Genomic DNA, 19,675 nt, shown 5'->3' on the forward strand with positions numbered 1-19,675 from the left:
GTTCCTACCATAGTACGTTGGCTTTTCTAACCGAGCCGTTATGTCTACCCATGCTTTCTGACCTAGATGTGCTCTATACAATGATGTTATTCTAGTTTTCCTATGTCTGTTTTCCAAAGTTTCCCATTTAAGTTCTTTTATCGTATCGTTCCCATCTTCTCTTTTACCTTTAACAAATTTAGCTGCCCTATACCGGATTTTTTCTAAAGAATTTATCTGATATATTCTATAGGGATCCCAACACGTAGTTCCGTATTCCATTAACGGTCGCACTAATGTTAGATATGCTATTTCCCTCGATTTGGGGCTAGCCTTTCTCAAGATTCTCATAATAATGTGAAGTGCCCTGCATGCTTTGCCTGTAACATTATCAACATGCTCTCCCCAAGAAAGTTTGGAGTTTAAATACACTCCTAGGTATTTACAACATTGTTCTTGCGGAATTACAACACCACTGAATTCGTAATTAACACTAGTTTCCTCTCGGGTTTTACAAAATGTTATAGATTTACTTTTAGAACCATTTATTTTCATCCTATGCTTTAACGCCCAGTTGTAAATGTTATTCAAGTCTGTTTGAATAGCATCTACATCTGAATTATTTCTAATCTTTCTATAGATAATGCAGTCCTCTGCAAATAGCCTCACATTTGATGTAATATCCTGGCATACGTCATTTACGTATATTATAAAGAGTAATGGACCCAGAACGCTGCCCTGTGGCACCCCTGAACTTATATTTCCAATTTCCGATATTTCATGACCTAGTCTAACTCTCTGGGTTCTACCTTTTAAGAATTCTTGGATCCATAGCACCACTCTTTTATCTATTCCTAGCCTACTTAACTTATCTATTAATATGTCATGTGGCACCAAATCAAATGCTTTCGAAAAGTCAATCACAACTGCATCGATTCTTCCGCCTCTATCTACCTCTTCAGCTAGATCCTGAACCAGCGACGTAATTTGACTATCACATGAGAAGCCTTCCCTAAAACCATGCTGGCGGTTGTAAAACCAGTCTTTCGCATTTAGAACATGACGAATATAATCCGATATCAAATGCTCCATGACTTTACATACGACAGATGTAAGGCTAATCGGTCTGTAGTTTCCGATCTCTAATTTATTTCCACCTTTATGTATGGGTACCATTATAGCTGATTTCCAGTCACATGGAATAGCTGCATTGTTTATGGAAACATGAAATATACGCATTAAGTATGGAATTATGGCCTCGGAACCTAATTTAAGAATCTCTGTAGCAATACTATCTGGTCCTCGAGACTTCCGATTTTTTAATTTCGTTATTCTCTCTCTAACCCCTTTGGAAGTTATTTTGAAAGTCGAATTTGGTTCACATTCACGGTCTGTGACACAACCACTCCTATCAGCGGGATTATTATTATTATTATTATTATTATTATTATTATTATTATTATTATTATTATTATTATTGAAAACCGAAATGAAATAGGAATTTAATAAGTCGGCCTTTTCTTTGTCATCAGTTATACTTTCTCCGTTCTGATTTCGTAAAAGCACTACTCCTTCATTTTTCCCTTTTCTCCTGCGTACATAATTATAAAACTGTCTCCAATTGTTACTTTCATCTTCTTTTAAAATAGTTTTTAGAAAATTTTCCTCAGCTAACCTTTTTTCACACTCAAGTTTCTTAATTAATTCGACATATTTTTCCCAATGCTCATGGCTCCGTTTACGTTTGCTAAATGCGCGCCTTGTCTTTTTCTTTAAGTAGCGAATATAATTAGTGTAATATTCTGGGTCCGGATTTTTCTTAATTATTTTAGAAGGTACACATTTTACTAATGCCTCGAAAATTATACACTTAAATTTATGCCACACATTTTCCATATTTCCTTCAGTCCTTAGAAAGTCATCATGCTTTTGTCGTAGAAACGTTTGTAATTCATGAACATCGGTTTTGTTAAAATTCCAGACAGACACTGGACTTGACCTCGGATTTACTGTGTTTTCCCAGAAGATTTCTAATAAGACGCTATTGTGATCACTTATTTTATGAAGACTTTCAGAGTTGACAAAGGGAGAGACAGGTCTTAGTAGGTAAACATCTAAGAGGGCATTGTCACGCGTCGGACCATTTACTACCTGCGTGAAATCTTTACGCCAGATCAATTCATTAACAAGGGTCTGTGCATCTGAATTTGTACCTGAAATCCCGTTCCAGTTAATTTTCGGGAGGTTTAGATCCCCAGCAATTACTACGTTTCGGTCTTCTGATACTGTATTAAGATAGTCATTTAGTTTGTGCAAAGTTAAATTGTTTAATTCACTGGGTGGTCTGTAACATGCTATTACATCTAAGGTTTCCCGCTCATTTCTTATCTGAACATTCAATATTTCAACTTCCTCATGTATCCACAGAAGATTGCTACTTATTTATATCTTAGTACAAACGAAAACTCTCCCTCCCTTTTCACTTCTATCCTTTCTGAAGACTCTATAATCCGACCTAAAAATTTCCGAGTCATTTATGTCTTCCCTAAGCCATGATTCCGTCCCAATTATTACATCTGGATTATAAACATCGACCAAGTTCCAAAACGGAATAAGTTTATTTCTAATACTTCGGCAATTAACCTGCAATAGTCTTAGTAGGCCTGTCCTTACTTGAACATTCTGAATCCCCGTGGCACCTCGCCGTCACTGCAGGTCTACGCTGCCCGCGGATAGGTCTTCGACCGCACCGCCCGCTGGTAGTCCCTCGACCCCTCCACCCGCTGGTAGACTCACACCCCCGCTGACCGCCGGTAGTCCCACGCCCCCGCCGTCGGCTGATGGTCCTTCGGTGCCGCTGCCAGCTGATGGATCCTCGATCCCGCCGCGCCATGTTGTAGTAACTACCCACGCGAAGAGGGATCCCATGTCTGCAGCCCCCCTCCGATTTAGGTGGATTCCGTCTCTTCCGAAGCATCTGTCGTCTATCCAGGAATTTGGATCGACGAAACGCGCACCAAGACACTCCGCTACCCACTCGAAAGCTTTTTCACACGACCCACTTTTCTCCAGTTCACATCCCTCCGTCTGACGATTCCACTGATGACAATCCCAGCTGCCGGATATTTCTTCTTCGTTTCCATCACCAAGTCATATACATCTGCCATGATAGATGTAGAAGAGAAGATCTGACGGCCTTAACTACGCCAAAATAAATAAATACACACACATATATAAATATATACATACAAATTTAAAAAAAGTTGAACGTGTGGCACGTGATAAAATGTTTTCCTTCGCTGCCTGATCTGCAGTTCTTTTAAATTGAGTTAATCCTTTCAGGCATTTGGCTAAAAATTTCACTAATTCATGTAAATGACACTAAGTAAAGATTTCAACTTTATGGACGATGATATCTTAGTAAAGACAATTCGCTTTGCTTGTCTGTAGTTGAGTTTCTGAGATTTCCGAAAAGTCTAACAACAAGTATTATTTGAAATAAATAGAAGCAAAAAGGACAACCCGGGAAACACCGGGTGCTTTCAGCTAGTATTAAATATTACAATTCTGATAATCCTATGTTTGAAGTTAGAAACTTTAAGGGAAGGCATAGGTGAAATTACTAAGTCGTCGTACAGTTTTCATTTTTTTTTCTCAAAGACCAAAGACACCAGAATAAAATTATGTGACACGTTTCGTTATTAAGATGAAATAAATGGCACGAATTTTTTTCAACGTGATTTTCTTTAATTTTCGACGTGTGGAACCATTTATATAGACTATTAATTAATGAAATTGATTAAAATTATACTATCTCAAAACCATCAAAGCTAGATAAAAGAGATTTTTCACAATGTAACTGACATATAAAAGTAGCATGTAATAAAAATGTCAGCTAAATAGATTGAAAACTGTAAGATTTAGTAATTTCAGCTATGCCTTCTCTTAATTCTAAACTTAATTATGTAAGGAGCTAGAGCCTCGCGGTTAAGGCGTACCGCTACAAAGCTGTAGAGTCTAGAGTTCGATTTCCTATGTGGTCCTAGATTTTTCCAGCCGCACTATAGCTCTGGGATATATTCAGCCTCTATCAGAAATGAGCACCACGAGCTTTTGCCTGGGGATAAAGGTGGCTAGCACATAGGACTGACTTTTCTACTCCCATTAATGCCCTTACCTCACGCAACCCTGTAGGACAAGTTGGCCTGTAATAGGGTTGGCCTTGCCTTGCCAATTATCTGAAGACGTTAAATATGACGATGACACATGTAAAGAAGGAATTTAAATGCAGTAGTTGATATTAAAATACATTTATCCATGACCATAACGAAAAACATGCCTTTACTAAATACTTTTGCGTTTGTAAAGTAGGCTTTTATTCAACATTACTTTATTTCACTAGTGAGATAAAGACTTTACCTCACAGTTTGAACTTTATCTCACAGTTCATTAGTATTTTCCTAGTACCCGGGCACGCACGTATACTTTTCCATTTAACTATTACTCAAGAAGTTAATATATTTGTGACTAGATGTCACTACTTCTACTTCTTTATTACCATTTCTTAAATATACATACACTCAATCTCCTTCTCTTTTCTCTATCTGCTACGTCGTAATTTGTGCATTACATCCATATCTAATATGCATATTTTTAAAATTTTGTAATAATTTACCTTTTGGGATGCGAGGAGACTTGAACCTGCGAAGTTTACAGGATCTGACGCGTTAGCCAACTGAGCTAAACAGACATAATGATTAATTAAGTTTTAATATTCCTCTTAAGTTTACAGAAGTAAAATGTGAAATTATTTTAATCACATTAGTCCCGTGAACACTTCTAAATAATCCCTGAAGCTTCAAAAAGACGAAAATACACGTTTAAAGTGAAAAAATATATATTAAAATTATATAATTAATTATAATTTGTTACTTATCCAACGCCTTAGATACCATTCTTCACTAATCATGGCCTCCTACAGCATAACCTACCCAGTACATGTATTGATTCTAAAATCTATGCCATGGTATGTGATTACATGAGGACTTATTTTCAACATATTTTCTTTTATAAAACATAATTTTTCGTTATGGTCATGGATAAAATTACGTATGGTAATTGTGAGCGTGATCTTTATTGCGCGAGTGGAAAGATGCACTTACCTCACAAGTACCATAAATAACTATTACCTGTGCATATCTAAAGTTGAATGTACAAATATATTACCAAGTATTTATCTTAATTAGTTGCACAACATAACCCTGTAATATTTTATGCAAACCTCAATTGTGTTGTAATTTCAGAAAGGATATAAGGTGAGAGTAAAACAGGTTCATTTGCTGAATGTGGCCCCAATTATGGACACAGTGATCAATTTTAGTCTTCAGTTTGCAAGACCAGAACATAGACATCGGGTAAGTACAGCCATTAACTGTCACGATCCAGAATAAATCCTTGCAGACAAAATATTATGTTTTTCATATTCGGAAAACAACAACAGTCAATTCAAATTGCAAATTATTACAACGTGCCATTGCTTCCTGTTACAAACCCGGAAACGATTAACATATTACAAAGCAATACGGTCTAAAATGGTCTCAAATTACTACATGTTGAATGTGTTATTTGTGATTTTTATTAGTATAACTCAGAATAGAGTGAGAAAATTTCAACATAAAAAAGAAGAAGTTTTGAATGCTTTCTTTGACCTAAATATCTAACTCAAGAAATAGAGAGAGAAGGGTTTTCGAAATAAAAGAATTCAACAAGTCAGTATTGCAAGCTATTTATTAATTGTGGAAGAAAGTTCAGGACATAATGTCCTTTTCGTATGAAATAAAGGAATATTATGTTATTAACATAATTTGAAATCAGTACAAATTCATTTCCAGCTAAGCAGTAATACTAATCCCTTCTTCCTCTTCTTCTTCTTCTTATTCTTTCTTCTTCTTTTTGTATTGTATTGTATTTATTAACATTCCATGGTATTCATACATTGCTTCACAGCTAGAATACGGAACAAGTCAAAAAACTTAATACTATTATAAACTCTTAATTTATAGTCACAGTCTAGATGAAATATATACAGACGAGATTTACAATATAGTCTACTAGTACAACACAAAGTTTTAGTATCAATTTCATGAAGCGTCATTGAATATCATGAATTCACCTACACAATAGAAGGCGTGAGGAATTAGATACTTCTTTAATTTGGCCCTAAATAATCTTATGTTTTGAGTTTCATTTTTTATATCGATAGGGAGGCTATTAAAAATTTTTACTGCCATATAACGCACTCCTTTTTGATAGCACGATAGACTTGCCGATGGAGTATGAAAGTCATTTTTTGACGTGTATTTATGCTATGAACTGTTGAATTAGTTACAAAGTTTTCACGATTACATACGAGGAAGATTATTAATGAAAAGATATACTGACAAGTCATGGGCATTATTTGTAGTTTTTTATTAAATAGTCCTACACGATTCCCTAGATTTGACACCTACCATTATTCTAATTACTCTTTTTTGTAATAGGAATTTACTGTTACTATCTGTGGAATTTCCCCAGAATATTATTCCAAAACTCATTACCGAGTGGAAGTATGCGAAGTATATTGTTTTTAAGGTATTGATATTTACTATCTTTTGCATAGATCTAATAGCAAAACAAGCTGAATTTAGTTTGGGGGTAATTTCTTTAATATGATTTTTCCAATTTAACACATTATCGATTTTTAAGCCAAGAAATTTGTTTGTTGTTGTTTATAATAGCGATCTATTATTAATTATTGCGACAGAATTTTTAAAAGCTGAATTTGGACAGGATTTAAATTGAACTATGTTAGTTTTGTTACAATTTAATACTAATTAATGGACTGAGAACCAGTCACATATTTTGAAAAGAATTTCCTCTGTTGAAGATTGGAATGTGTTGGAGTTATTAGCTGTAATTACTATACTTGTGTCATCTGCAAATAATATGGGATGACCTACAAGCAGTGATGTATCTTTACTAACACTGTAGATGCGAGTATATAATACATTTAAAGCACTGTTAGAAATGTTTTTCAAGTATAGTAAAACAAGCAGTGATACTGTTCATTTCCTAATATAACTAAAATAAAGCGAGAAATTATTCAGAAGTAAGGTAAAGCAAGCAGCTTTATTCATTACAAAGGTTTGCTTAGTAAATTAAAACCAGCACTTATTATCTTTCTTTATGACATAAATATAGTGGGAGATTTTACTGAGTAAAGAAAAGCACGCAGTAATAATACTTTTCTTTTAATTACTTAAATATAGTGGTAAATGTCTCCCAACTAAAATATTATATATTACTATCAACAGTAATCTCACTAGAGGTTTTGATTTATCTGGAGAAAATCAAAACTCGAGTGGGATTTAATTGACTATCACACGATTAGAAGAAAGTATATAAAGATTAGAAGTAACGAAGTACTCCAATACAATAAAATATTAACAACTGTTTTCAAATGTATTATTGTACCATCTAAACATTACAAATATTACGCTAGATAGCAGTAGTAGTAGTAGTATGATTAGCTGTTTTCTTGTTATCAGTTGTGCCAACTATGGAATCTTTATTGAACTCTGTGGACAGTTATAGGCCTAGTCAAGAAGGCTTTGTTGATTGTTTCATTTTTATTAAAATCCTTGCATTCCACTTCAATTATCCGGTTCCCAGTAATCAACGTCACTTGACGGATGATTTTCAATAAATCTTAATATTAAACAATCTCTGATACGTGACTATCCATAATATCATATAGCAGAAGCTATAACAAACATAACCTAAATAATATAAACAAGTGTTACAAAAGTTTTAATTAGGAATGATGAAATAAACTAGAAAAGATTTAATTAAAGGCGATTAAATAAAAAATAAACATGAATAATTTTAAAAGGAGCAATTATTGAAAGTACAATTTTTTAATTTGAATGTTTTAGTGGTTGGTGGTTCAGTTGATGTTATATTGGACGTATGCGTAGAAGAAGTGGAACTCGTTGATGTACATGGTGTATCCCTCAACTTATTCAGGATTTCCGAATGGTGCTCTTCATTTATTTGTGAATATGGTTTCAGGGAAGATGCATAGCTATGACCAGTGATCTTTATTAATTCTTGTTCTTGAATGCCAATGCGAGTCATATTTGAAACTGCTGTGCATCGAATGGAGTGGTTTGTAATTCTCTGTTTTTTCACGTCTAGACCAGTGCAGTTTTAAATGTTGGCAAACAAAGAAACAAATGCTAGGGTAGTGATAAAAACAAACAAATGCTAGGGACGCGATAAAATTAAACAAATGCTAGAGACGCGATAAAATTGTGCGATAAGCAGCCATGATTGGTTGGAAGACGTCCTTTCGTACCGTTTTATTGGTCAAAAGTAGTATGACGTAGTAAAAGTGTAATAATAATCTAACTTCAAATATAGTGACAAATGTTCCTAAGCAAAGTATAACAAGCAGTTGTACTATTCCTGTACCCACTAAAATTTCTTTCCCAAGTAAAACAAAACAAGTTATAATAGTATTCCGGTAATATGACTGCAATATAATGAGGTAAGTTTCCCAAGAAAGCAATCTGTAATCCATTCCGGTGATAAAACGTAAATATAATAAGATTTGTTTTGCAAGTGAAGTAAAGCAAGCTGTAATACTATTCCGGTAATAGAACTTAAATAATAATGAGAATAGTTTACCAAGTAGAGTAAAACAAGCATTTATACACTATCTTCACTAATATAACCGAAAGAGTAATGACTTTCAAATTAAGCAAAGCAAGTAGTGTAACTTAAAATATGAAGATAAATAATTCTCATGTGAGATATACTAAACAATGATGTAATTCCTGTGTTAACCCATGTAAAGTGATCTAAGCAGTGGAGTTATTTCTTCATTAATAAAACTTCAAATACAATGAGAAGTGCTTCTCGACTGAAGCAAGCAATGACACTATTCCTCTATTATAACAAACTGTAATGAGAAATACTTCCCATGTGAATTGAAGTACTCAGTGGAGTTATTTCTTCATTAATAAAACTTCAAATGCAATGAGAAATGCTTCTCGACTGAAGCAAGCAATGAAACTATTCCTCTATTATAACTTAAATTGTAATGAGAAATACTTCCCATGTGAATTGAACTACTCAGTGGAGTTATTTCTTCATTAATAAAACTTCAAATGCAATGAGAAATGCTTCACGACTGAAGCAAGCAATGATACTATTCCTCTATTATAACTTAAACTGTAGTGATGAATACTTCCCATGTGATGTGAACTAAGCAGTGGAATTATTTCTTTATTAATTGAAATTCAATTATAGTGAAAATTGTTTCTCAACTGAACCAAGCAGTGACTCTATTCCTTTGTTAATATAACTTAAAATATAATTAAAAATTCTTCGCATGTGCTGTAAACTAAACCGTGATATTCCTTTATTAATAAAACTCAAATAGAGTGAAAATTGTTCCTTTACTCAAGCAAGCAGCGAAAGCATTCCTTTGTTAATATGATTTAAAATATAATGAGAAATTCTTTCTTTGTGATGTAAAGCAAGCAGCGAGAATAGTTCATTATTAATATGACTTATAATATAGTGTGAAATATTTCTCAAATTAAATAAAGGAAGCAGTGGTACTATTCGTTTATCCATTTAATTTCAAATAGCTGTCCCACTCCTTAGCACTGAAAAATATTGGAAGTGACTTCTCTTTGTTTAGCTCATCACTCATCGTGAGAATATTGCAAAAGGATATGATTCACTACATAAATACGTTTCTCCGAAGTTATTGCCTCGAGAATATGGAGGAGAGGCAGGATCCATTACCGATATGTGGGGTGAGTTTGTAGGATACATTTAAATAACGAAAAAAGAAATGAATATGGTAAGTGCTGGTAAGAATTAGACTGTTATAATTGTAATTAGCATGGCGTAAGGGGCTATGAATACCGACTCTATCAGAAAACAGCGTGCTTCCAGCCGTACACTCAAGGACGCATATCTATTGTAAATATGCTCCTTCAAATAATAGCACAGAAGAATCAGACTTGAAAGATTTTGTATCTATTCAATATTACTTCTATTAGTTACTACAGACTACTACAGCACATACAGCTGATCTAATTACCATTAATTGTAGAATCCTTTTAAGATAGAGACATGAGTAAAGGAATATGGCCAGCGCGATTTCCAGATCTCAAAGTATGCGATTTGTGTTTATGGGGGAACTTAAAATGTAAAGTATATCGCAATAACTCGTATACGTCAGAAAAACTGAAATAAGAAGAAAAATTGCAGAAATTTCAGAAGAAGAAATAATTTCCAACATTTTCTTTAGGAAAGGTAGCTGGTTTTTGTAATTTTCATGAGCGATATGCGCTTGACTTATGGGGCGTTACGTTGAAAGTGTAGAACTGTATTTGTTTCTTTTGGAAATAAAGTACTAAATGATATATTATAATATTTTGTATCAGTACTATGGGTCTTTAATCGTCCTTCAATGTATTGTTTAATAATACTTTTGTTTTACTTGTTTCTTAAAGCCTGAAATACAGACATCAGAAAAACTTAAGAAAACTGCTATTATTGATGAAATAGCTTCTATGATGTCAGTCCTAAAAATCATGATTAAGGCTACACTGATGTGAGATTTTGTCATTTTTGTAAAAAAAAAAAAAGATGATTTTTTGTTTTTATCAACAGTAATCTCACTAGACGTTTTGATTTATCTAGAGAAAATCAAAACTCGAGTGGGATTTAATTGACTATTACACGATTAGAAGAAAGTATATAAAGATTAGAAGTAACGAAGTACTCCAATACAATAAAATATTTATTGACTTACGAAAATACAACTCTCTTCAAATGTATTATTGTACCATCTCAACATTACAAATATTACGCTAGATGCATGCTAGATAGCAGTAGTGTCTTTATACAGACACTGTAATGATTACTATTCAATAAATCTTAATATTAAACAATCTCTGATACGTGACTATCCATAATATCATATAGCAGAAGTTCTTTTTATCCTCTCAGAGCAGAAGCTATAACATAACCTAACTAATATACACAAGTGTTAGAAAAGTTTTAATTAACGACGATGACATAAAAAATAAACATGAATAATTTTAAAAGGAATAATTATTGAATGTATAATTTTCAAATTTGAATGTGGTTGGTGGTTCAATTGATGTTATATTGGACGTGTGCGTAATACAAGTGGAACTCGTTGATTTAGGCCTACATGGTGTATTCAACTTATTCAGGATTTCCGAATGGTGCTCTTCATTTATTTGTAAATCGGATTTCAGAAGATGCATACGTAAGATCAGTGATTTTTATTAATTCTTGTTCTTGAATGCCAATGGGAGTCATATTTGAAACTGCTGTGCATCGACTGGAGTGGTTTGTAATGTTATATATATTTTTGACGTCCAGACCAGCGCAGTTTCAAATGTTGGCAAACAAAGAAACAAATGCTAGGGATGCGATAAAATTGTGCGATAAGCAGCCATGATTGGTTGAAATACGTCCTTTCGTACCGTTTTATTGGTCAAAAGTAGTATGACGTAGTAAGAGTTTAATAGTCTTTAAAAAATTGTTTATGGTCTAAAGTTGCCCTCTGCCAAAATGTTTGAATTTGTGGGTGGAGCAGAAATTTTTGAAAAGCTAAATTTATACAATTTAAAATTACAAAATTGTTATAATAATTCATACATCTCTGCATCAAACGATATGAAAGTGTGTACAGAAACGAATTATATGCAGGAGGACAACTGTATAAAATTTTTGTGACCTACCTAGAATAGTTTAGAAAATTGAAATTTCACATCAGTCTACCCTTAAATGGTCAATAAAGTCTGATACTTAAAAAAATGAATAAAGGTTGTTACTAGGTGTATTTGAAACCATCTACAGAGACATCATTTGATTTTTACTTCAATTTTATTGTACCTGAGTTTTTTAATGTACTTCACTCCCACCCCTTCTACTAATGAAGTTCCAACTGTTGTCCTCCACACAGAACCAAGGCCGCATATAGTAAACAGCACTGACTTAGTGAGTAGGCTATAGTACGTTCCAGAAATATGTTCGCGTTTTCCAGTGACGAAAGAGCTTTCAATATTGAATCATATTTTCGCACAGGCACTGTCCGTTTGCCTACGTCGCATCCCGATTTCCCCCACCTGCTTCTGCTCCCCCCTCTGTAAAAGCTGGGCTGTCTTTGCTCTTTTCTGAAAACATTAATTTCTGTTAGGAATTGGACATTTACGTAATATTATACAACTGTTTAAAATAACTTAAATAAAAGGGCCTCGTTAAGTAATTAACTGTCACGTGAGTTCCCCCCTTTCTACGAACCTGCGGCATAACCACTTGGACGGACAGTAGATAGCATGTCTGAGTAATTTTATCTGTGCGAGTCGGGCAGAAGTGAAGATTGAATTTACAGTACGTAAGGTACTCTTTTATAGAGTAGGTACAGAATATTTCAACATGAGTTACTAGTACGAAGGACGAAACCGGTAATTGGGATTAGATGCAATAGTCTATAGTGCGATAATATGCACAAAAGAACTGAAGCTTGTATCGAAATGAACGGCCACCATTTTCAAAAATGTGTTTAAATATCCATATTATGATTATTTTTCAATTTAACTTCATTCTCTATATTGTACGCTAATGTGCTTTAGACAGTATAATATACACTGCATAATGAATACGTTCGCATGGATAACTCAGTTCGTAAGTAAAAACACTACTTATTCGTAATAGAGTACTGTATTAAGATTAGACAAAAACCTAATGAAAATTATCGAACTCAAAATCGCGACTTACGTAAATGGATGAACTACTTTCCTTCCCTCCTTAACCTAGTAGAGAGATTTGTTTGTTTTACGGTAGTATCATCGAATTCCAGTCGTAGAAGGGGGAGCAAACTGTGTGTCCGGTTCTCTAAAGATGTAGCCAGGTTAATATTAAAAATGTTAGCAAAAATAAAATGATGGCCCTGTATATAATCTGGTACAGCAATCATATGCTGTTAATCTCCAATTATTGTATTACATACAACATTTATTACTGTTCTGTGTAGATGAGTGGAAGAAGAAGATATGCAGCTACAGAGAGTGGTTCATTAACGAGGGTGCTGTCACTGTGGACGAGTCTAAGAGAACAGGAAAACCTTTGGACACCGGAGAGCTTTTTGGATTTGAGGGCTCCTTCAGACAACTCCAAGTGGACTGACATAAAATTAAACATGAAGAATGTTAAGCACGTAATAACACGTGACAATCTGAGACAAAGATTTACTTAAGAAGATAATATTAAGCTTAACAGTTATTCGAAAATGCTTAACATATTTTTTTTCACTTACCGAGATCAATGGAAAATTTCGCTCTTATTTATTTTCATTCTTTGACTAAATCTGTAGGTATGTTAGTTATGTTGCTTCTGTGTACGCATTCTGACCACGCTTATTTAATGCAATCTTTCCAAACTACATTATGTCCAATAGTAGAAAAAGCCAAGTTTCTAAAAACGCTGTTTAACTTAGATTATTATATCAAACCGTGTTTTATTTTCCTGAACAAAAGAAGCTCAAATACTGGTGGTTGTTTTAGTTCAACTGTACGGTGAAAAACATACGATCAAAATTTCATTTCTTACGTGTGATACAAAGGAAATTTGCGATATATGTTGCAGTAATTGAAAACCGGCATTCTCTCCCAACAATACTTTCGTACACTGTTGACTGTATTGAATTCAAACCGATGTAAGTCCCTAAAGTACGGTATATCGGTTAATGTAAGATTCACAGTGAAACAAATTAATTCTCGAATGATCCAAATAAGTTTCTCTAATCCACACTTAAGAGAAAACGAGGAGAAAATTCAGAAACCCGCCACCTACTTTACCAATCATCACAATAAATGAAAACAAAAAGGATGACTGGTGTGAATTCCCTTTTAAGAAAAGATTCTGGAAGCACATAGAGGGATATACATGACTGAGATGTGAGTGCAAATATTCTCAGTAATAGATTGGTTGCTAGGAGCAACGAAATGCTGGAAACATTTATTGCATTAATAGTACATTATGCAACGAGCCTAAAATGATAGTAATTAAGAAGCGAGTATGGATGTTTATGAAACGAGCGCAAGCGAGTTTCATAATTTTCATACGAGCTTCTTAATTACCATTATAGGCGAGTTTCATACAACTTTTTATGTTCGACCATATTTCTAACTTGAAATTACCGGTATTCAGATGTATACATTTTATTTGTATCTGACAAGATCGGAAGTGACCTTGTTCTAGGTCGTGAATTGTGAGATGTGCGCAGACGCGAAAGTATTGATTTTTTTCCGAGGAACAATAATGTCAATGATTTTGTGTAATTCCGTTAAACTTGGTATAACCTTGATTATTGAATTCGACATTGAAAAACGAGATGACAAATTGAATTTATTTGAATATTATTTACAATTAACGCTAATTATTATAGTAACAGAACATAACCTTCTGCGACAGTATTGGATTTCCAGCCTCCGTGACTTTTCGCTAATTCTCTTTCGATTGCATATCCGACAATAATCGATACTTGCGGTTTTATAACGGTACAAAGCTGACTTGCGATTGGCTGAACACCTGTAAGCTGAGTTGCCATTGGCTGAAAACACCTGTACTTTAATGAGTTGGTGTACTTTAATGACATGCATTAAAGGACTGCTACCAGGTGTATAATTACTACATTTCGGCATGGTCGAGCATAAAAAATATAAAAGTCTATTCCTGCAGATTTAAGTTAATATTCCATAAGTGAATGCAAAGAAATATGTTCTCCCTAGAAAGACAATGAAGATTTCGTATTTTAATTTGTCATTGCAAGTAAATATAAAATAATATTCTTTCTTATTCTGACTGTTTCAAAACATATCGTGTCCATATCTTCGCCTTCATTATATTTTGCTAATTTCTAATTTGAAATTTCTTTCTTTATGGTCTTTTAATAGAATCACATTTCGTATTAAATAATTTTCCATCTTTTTGTAGAAGAAGTAGTTAAGGGGTTAGGTACAGTTTACAGCAGTAAAATTTTGGATATATTCAACATTTTTTCCTCCATTACTCTATCTTGTACAATAATGAAAATTGGTATGTATGAAACACTGTCCTTCTGCTATATGAAAAAAATATATATATTTTTACGATTTAATTTTTTTTATTTAATTCAAAATGTTGGCAGTTCACTGTGCAGAGATGAAGCGTTTCCCTCATAACTCATAAACTTGTTAACTTTTTCATGTTCTCTCTCTTTTGTTTTATTGCTGAAACTCATATTTACTCTTTGAACTGCATTCCTTAAAGAATTATTTTTTTTATTTTGTGTAATAGAAAATACTGATTTTGACCATTTTTAAAATAGATTTATTTTTTATCAGACACACTATCAAAGGCTGAGAAGTGACCTTGCATCATATTCTAGATATGACATGCATAAATACACACAAAAATTTGATCACAGAATTTTGGATTAGTTTTTGGGTTATGTGGAAAAATCTTCTCTGCACAGTGAACTGAATTTTGAAAAACAAAATATATATATATATATATATATATATATATATATATATATATATATACATACACAAATCATTTTTTGAATCGTAAAATTACTTTTTTCATATAGCAGAATGATAGTGTTTTACACATACTAAATTTCATTATTGTACAAGATACAGTAATGGAGAAAAAAAAATGTTGATTATTTCCAAAAGTTTAATGCTGTAAGCTCTCTACCCAACCCTTTAAGGGAACCAGGTAGTGATTAGAGGTGAAAAATTCGATTTTTTTTTTGTTTTGTGTTAAAAAAGAGTACAAAACTTCCTCTTTAAAATAATATAAATTTGTGGGGGTATTTCTTCAGATAAGCCCTTTAAATGATCTCTTTAAATTTGGCGGTGCATCTAATTCATACTTCATTCCGTTTTAAATGCAATTTTCCATAAGTTGACGTTTTTCAAACAAGTGCATTTTTCTCTGAAACTACTGAATCAATTTACATGAAATTTTACAACGTTTTCTGTAGGCTGTGTTCTACACAGTAGACCTACGGGTTTAAGAATGTGACACACATAACACGAGAAAAAAATATATACGCATTGAAAAAAATTGCAAAAATTGTTAAACAAAGTTCAATATTTTTTCTGTTTCACTAGGGGTGAAGCATTTAACTAAATTTTGCTTTAGAATTTACAATATACATTACTTGATAACTTAACAAAATACAAAGTATATTGGTCAAGATTGTAGCAAGTAATGTGCACCTGAAGAATGAGGTACACTTAGCAAAGTGGAAAAAGAGGTTATCGGTTAGGGTCTTTATTTTGCACTCGAATACGGAACTATTTAGTTGTCTTTTATACCACTGAATTCAGAATGATTGGTTGTATAAGCATGGAAATTTTTATTCCACTCTGAGCACTAAAACCCTAGAAATATTGAACTAAACTTTTATATCGGACTGTTTCAATCGCACAGGCATCACTACCCACTCCCCTTAAGAATTATTCAGTTTATGAGATTCCACAAGAATGAAAAATGATACGGTTTGTAATAATATCCTACACTATTCTCTTCTTCGTTATAAGAAGTTTTTATACATTGCTTCTAATCTAAATTCTACAGTACTTACATACAGGGTGGATGGTAACCTATGCACCAAAATGAAACTAGCAATAGATCATGAGGAGAGTTTTGAAAAGTCTGAATAAGCTATTTCTCTAACATTCACCGTTTCAGAAGAAATTATTATGTTTGTATGAAGCATTTGGCAACATCACGGCTATTGCAATAACTCTAAGCAAGCGCGGCCTGCATTTCTTACCTTCCCCTCCCTCTCTGCTGTACTCAGTCGGTAACACGCGACAGTACGCTGCGTTGCAAGATTTATTTTAACGATTTTTCAATATTATTCAACTTAAATTCATGACTAAGCGGTTTAATTTGCAAAACAAGATTCAAGAAATTAACTGTTCAGATTATTTTTACCTATCTGCTTGTATAGCAATCAGTCATTTACCTCGGGTCATTACCTGAAATAGATCGCTGCAAATATTGGACAAAGACTATTTTTTTTCCTGCGTAACGATGCTTCGTCGAAGGAGAAGTGTAATAAGAGTTTTGTTAAAACAGAATCACCTCTTAAATTTTGGTGCAGAGGTTATCATTCAACTTGTATAGATTTTCAATGGTTTTACCAAATGTGTTATCTTTATTCTTGCTTGAGTAACTCTTTTTAGGCTAGTGTTTCTAGTTCCTATTATTATTTTATTGGTTCTTACCACATACATGTCCACATTCTATTTTTATTAATGAGTTTTACCCAATACTTCCTAATATGTATTATTAATTTAATGTATTCTACTCAAACCTTCCTTTTGTATAGGTGTTTCATTGGCGTTTATTCATTATCTACTGTACTGTATATTTTGAATTATTTAAGTAAATATCTTCAGTTATAACATTATTTCAACGGATTTTACCACGTATCTGAACTGAACATGTGTTTATACGTATTTCCGTCAGCTCTTACACAATTTATTTCTTGTTACATTTATTATTGGAGAAAAATTAGTTCCTGAACAGGGAATCGAACCCAGAATCTCTCAGCTGAGCGCTCTTTCCATCTGAGCTATGCCGAGACCCTATTCACGGTGCCGGCCGAACTCTCCTCCTTTGTATTTCTAGTTAACCTAGTTTTTCACTCATATTTTCTCATTCCGTCCATTTTATCTACAAGCTACTTTATATAATATTATTTATTTTCTCGCTGTACTGTTATTTAACCAGTTCTCAGCAATTGTTTATACCTAATTTATTACCGTTTACTATATTCAGTTTATATTTCTCAACAGCTTCCTACCTCGGCTTTATTTTGCAGTCACTTCTTGTTTCTTTTTTTCCTTCTTATCAATTTCTCACTCGTTCAGAATGTATCTTAATAACATACAATTCCTAGGTTTGCGTATTAACATCCATGTATGTTGCTCCTGTATATCTTGTTATGTTTATAGGATTAAGTATAATCCTAGACCATATATACCCCAGATAGGTCGCCCTTATAGGCTTTGACGTTAACAACTTTTGTCAGGTTTACTACGCTGCCATCTAGTTGTTACATAAGGAGTCACGTCATAATTCCCATTTGAATTGCATTGTAGGGCTCTGAGTTCTGCAGTCACAACTGGCCTACGTCTATGTTCATGATACAACGGAGTGGGCTATGGAAATTCAACTCTCCTTGGCAACGGCTTTGTTGTGAATTGTTTTGTATCTTTTCTGACGAGAAATAAAAACTGTTCTTGAGTTTCATTTACTCAGTATATTGTATTCTAGCTACAGCATTAGAGACTGTGCTGCCATCTCGTATTCGTTTACGGCGGACTGGTGGCGATCCTGGCGGTTGTTCTCTTCAAAGTGCAAACGATTTTAACATAGCGATGACCTATCTGTTTTATATATATATATATATATATATATATATATATATATATATATGATCTAGGGTATAATGTAACAATGTATGCTCTACAATGTGACCGAACGGAATGACTTAGTTTAAAATTGTTAGTTGATTTGAAATATAGCGTTGAATGTCGGCAACAATTTACTGTTAATAATTTATTGCTCTACGAAAATGAAGGACAAGTTACCCTACTAGCAATCAAACAAAAACGTTGCATATTAAACGAATGGAAAATAGCAACGTATATTTTGGCATATTCAAGAATACAATAAATATTGTTAAACACAAATAATGTAAGTGGTTATTTATGAAATAAATATTAATAGTTATGTTTTCAGTGTTTAATTATGTAATCGAAAATAAAAAGAAATAAAATTATAAATGCAAGGTAGGTGCCCCTTATATGGCCAATTTGAGAATTTTTCTAGCCGCCATTTTGAAAAGAAATGTAAACCACTTTTTTCTTATTCGTTCTCAGTCTAATGGACTTTCTTAAAACAATTTCCTTTCCGCATAAAAATATCTTAAATTGTCCAAAAAGTCCCAAATTCTAAAATTGTACCTAGTGGCCATATCAGGAACACGTGCACATGATATGGCCACCCTTGTTCCATGTTCTACAAATCGTGATTGTTTTCAGTTTGATAGCGCAGTTGTGCTAAAATTAAATAATTTTAGTGTAAAATGAATAAATATGACACTTAATAATCTTTTTTATAATTCAAAAGTGTAGTCAAAACAGGTATTCCCATCAAAAATTGAGTTGTTTTTCTTAAAGTATAAAACTTTTGCGTAATCCCAGCTATAAGGTATGTAAATTTGTCAGGTGAAAAAATAAAAGTGAAATGAACTTGATATGGCCATGGTGCATTTGATATGGCCATATCAGGAGCAGGTAAGCTTTCACGAAAATCGTTTGATTATGAACAACTCGTAAAAGATACGCCATCAACGACAACACCAATCAACAGAACATTAAAAGCTGAATGAAGTACGATGGTTTTCATGAAACAAGTATTTGAAAAACATGCATAAAACAAAGGAGACTTGCCAGAGAAAAATAAGAAGAGGTCACATGAAAACCACAAAATAGGCAACTGACGCCATATTGCTCAACCTGACTGGATGGAA

At 33.3% G+C, this 19,675-nt stretch overlaps 1 protein-coding gene across 4 annotated transcripts in view; it reads left to right on the forward strand.

Moving 5' to 3' along the window:
- LOC138711709 (alpha-tocopherol transfer protein-like) overlaps positions 1 to 14,103 on the forward strand; it is a 98,614-nt gene extending 84,511 nt beyond the window's left edge. For all 4 annotated transcript variants that reach the window (XM_069842859.1, XM_069842860.1, XM_069842862.1 and 1 more), the window contains exons 5-7: positions 5,283 to 5,393; positions 9,728 to 9,845; positions 13,109 to 14,103. In XM_069842859.1, coding sequence (XP_069698960.1) covers positions 5,283 to 5,393; positions 9,728 to 9,845; positions 13,109 to 13,260 — 381 coding nt within the window. In that variant the 3' untranslated portion in view covers positions 13,261 to 14,103. The remainder of the gene's footprint in view (positions 1 to 5,282; positions 5,394 to 9,727; positions 9,846 to 13,108) is intronic.
- Positions 14,104 to 19,675: the final 5,572 nt, after the last annotated feature.

This window comes from Periplaneta americana, chromosome 13 (assembly GCF_040183065.1).
Source record: "Periplaneta americana isolate PAMFEO1 chromosome 13, P.americana_PAMFEO1_priV1, whole genome shotgun sequence".
Classification (NCBI taxonomy): Eukaryota; Metazoa; Arthropoda; class Insecta; order Blattodea; family Blattidae; genus Periplaneta; species Periplaneta americana.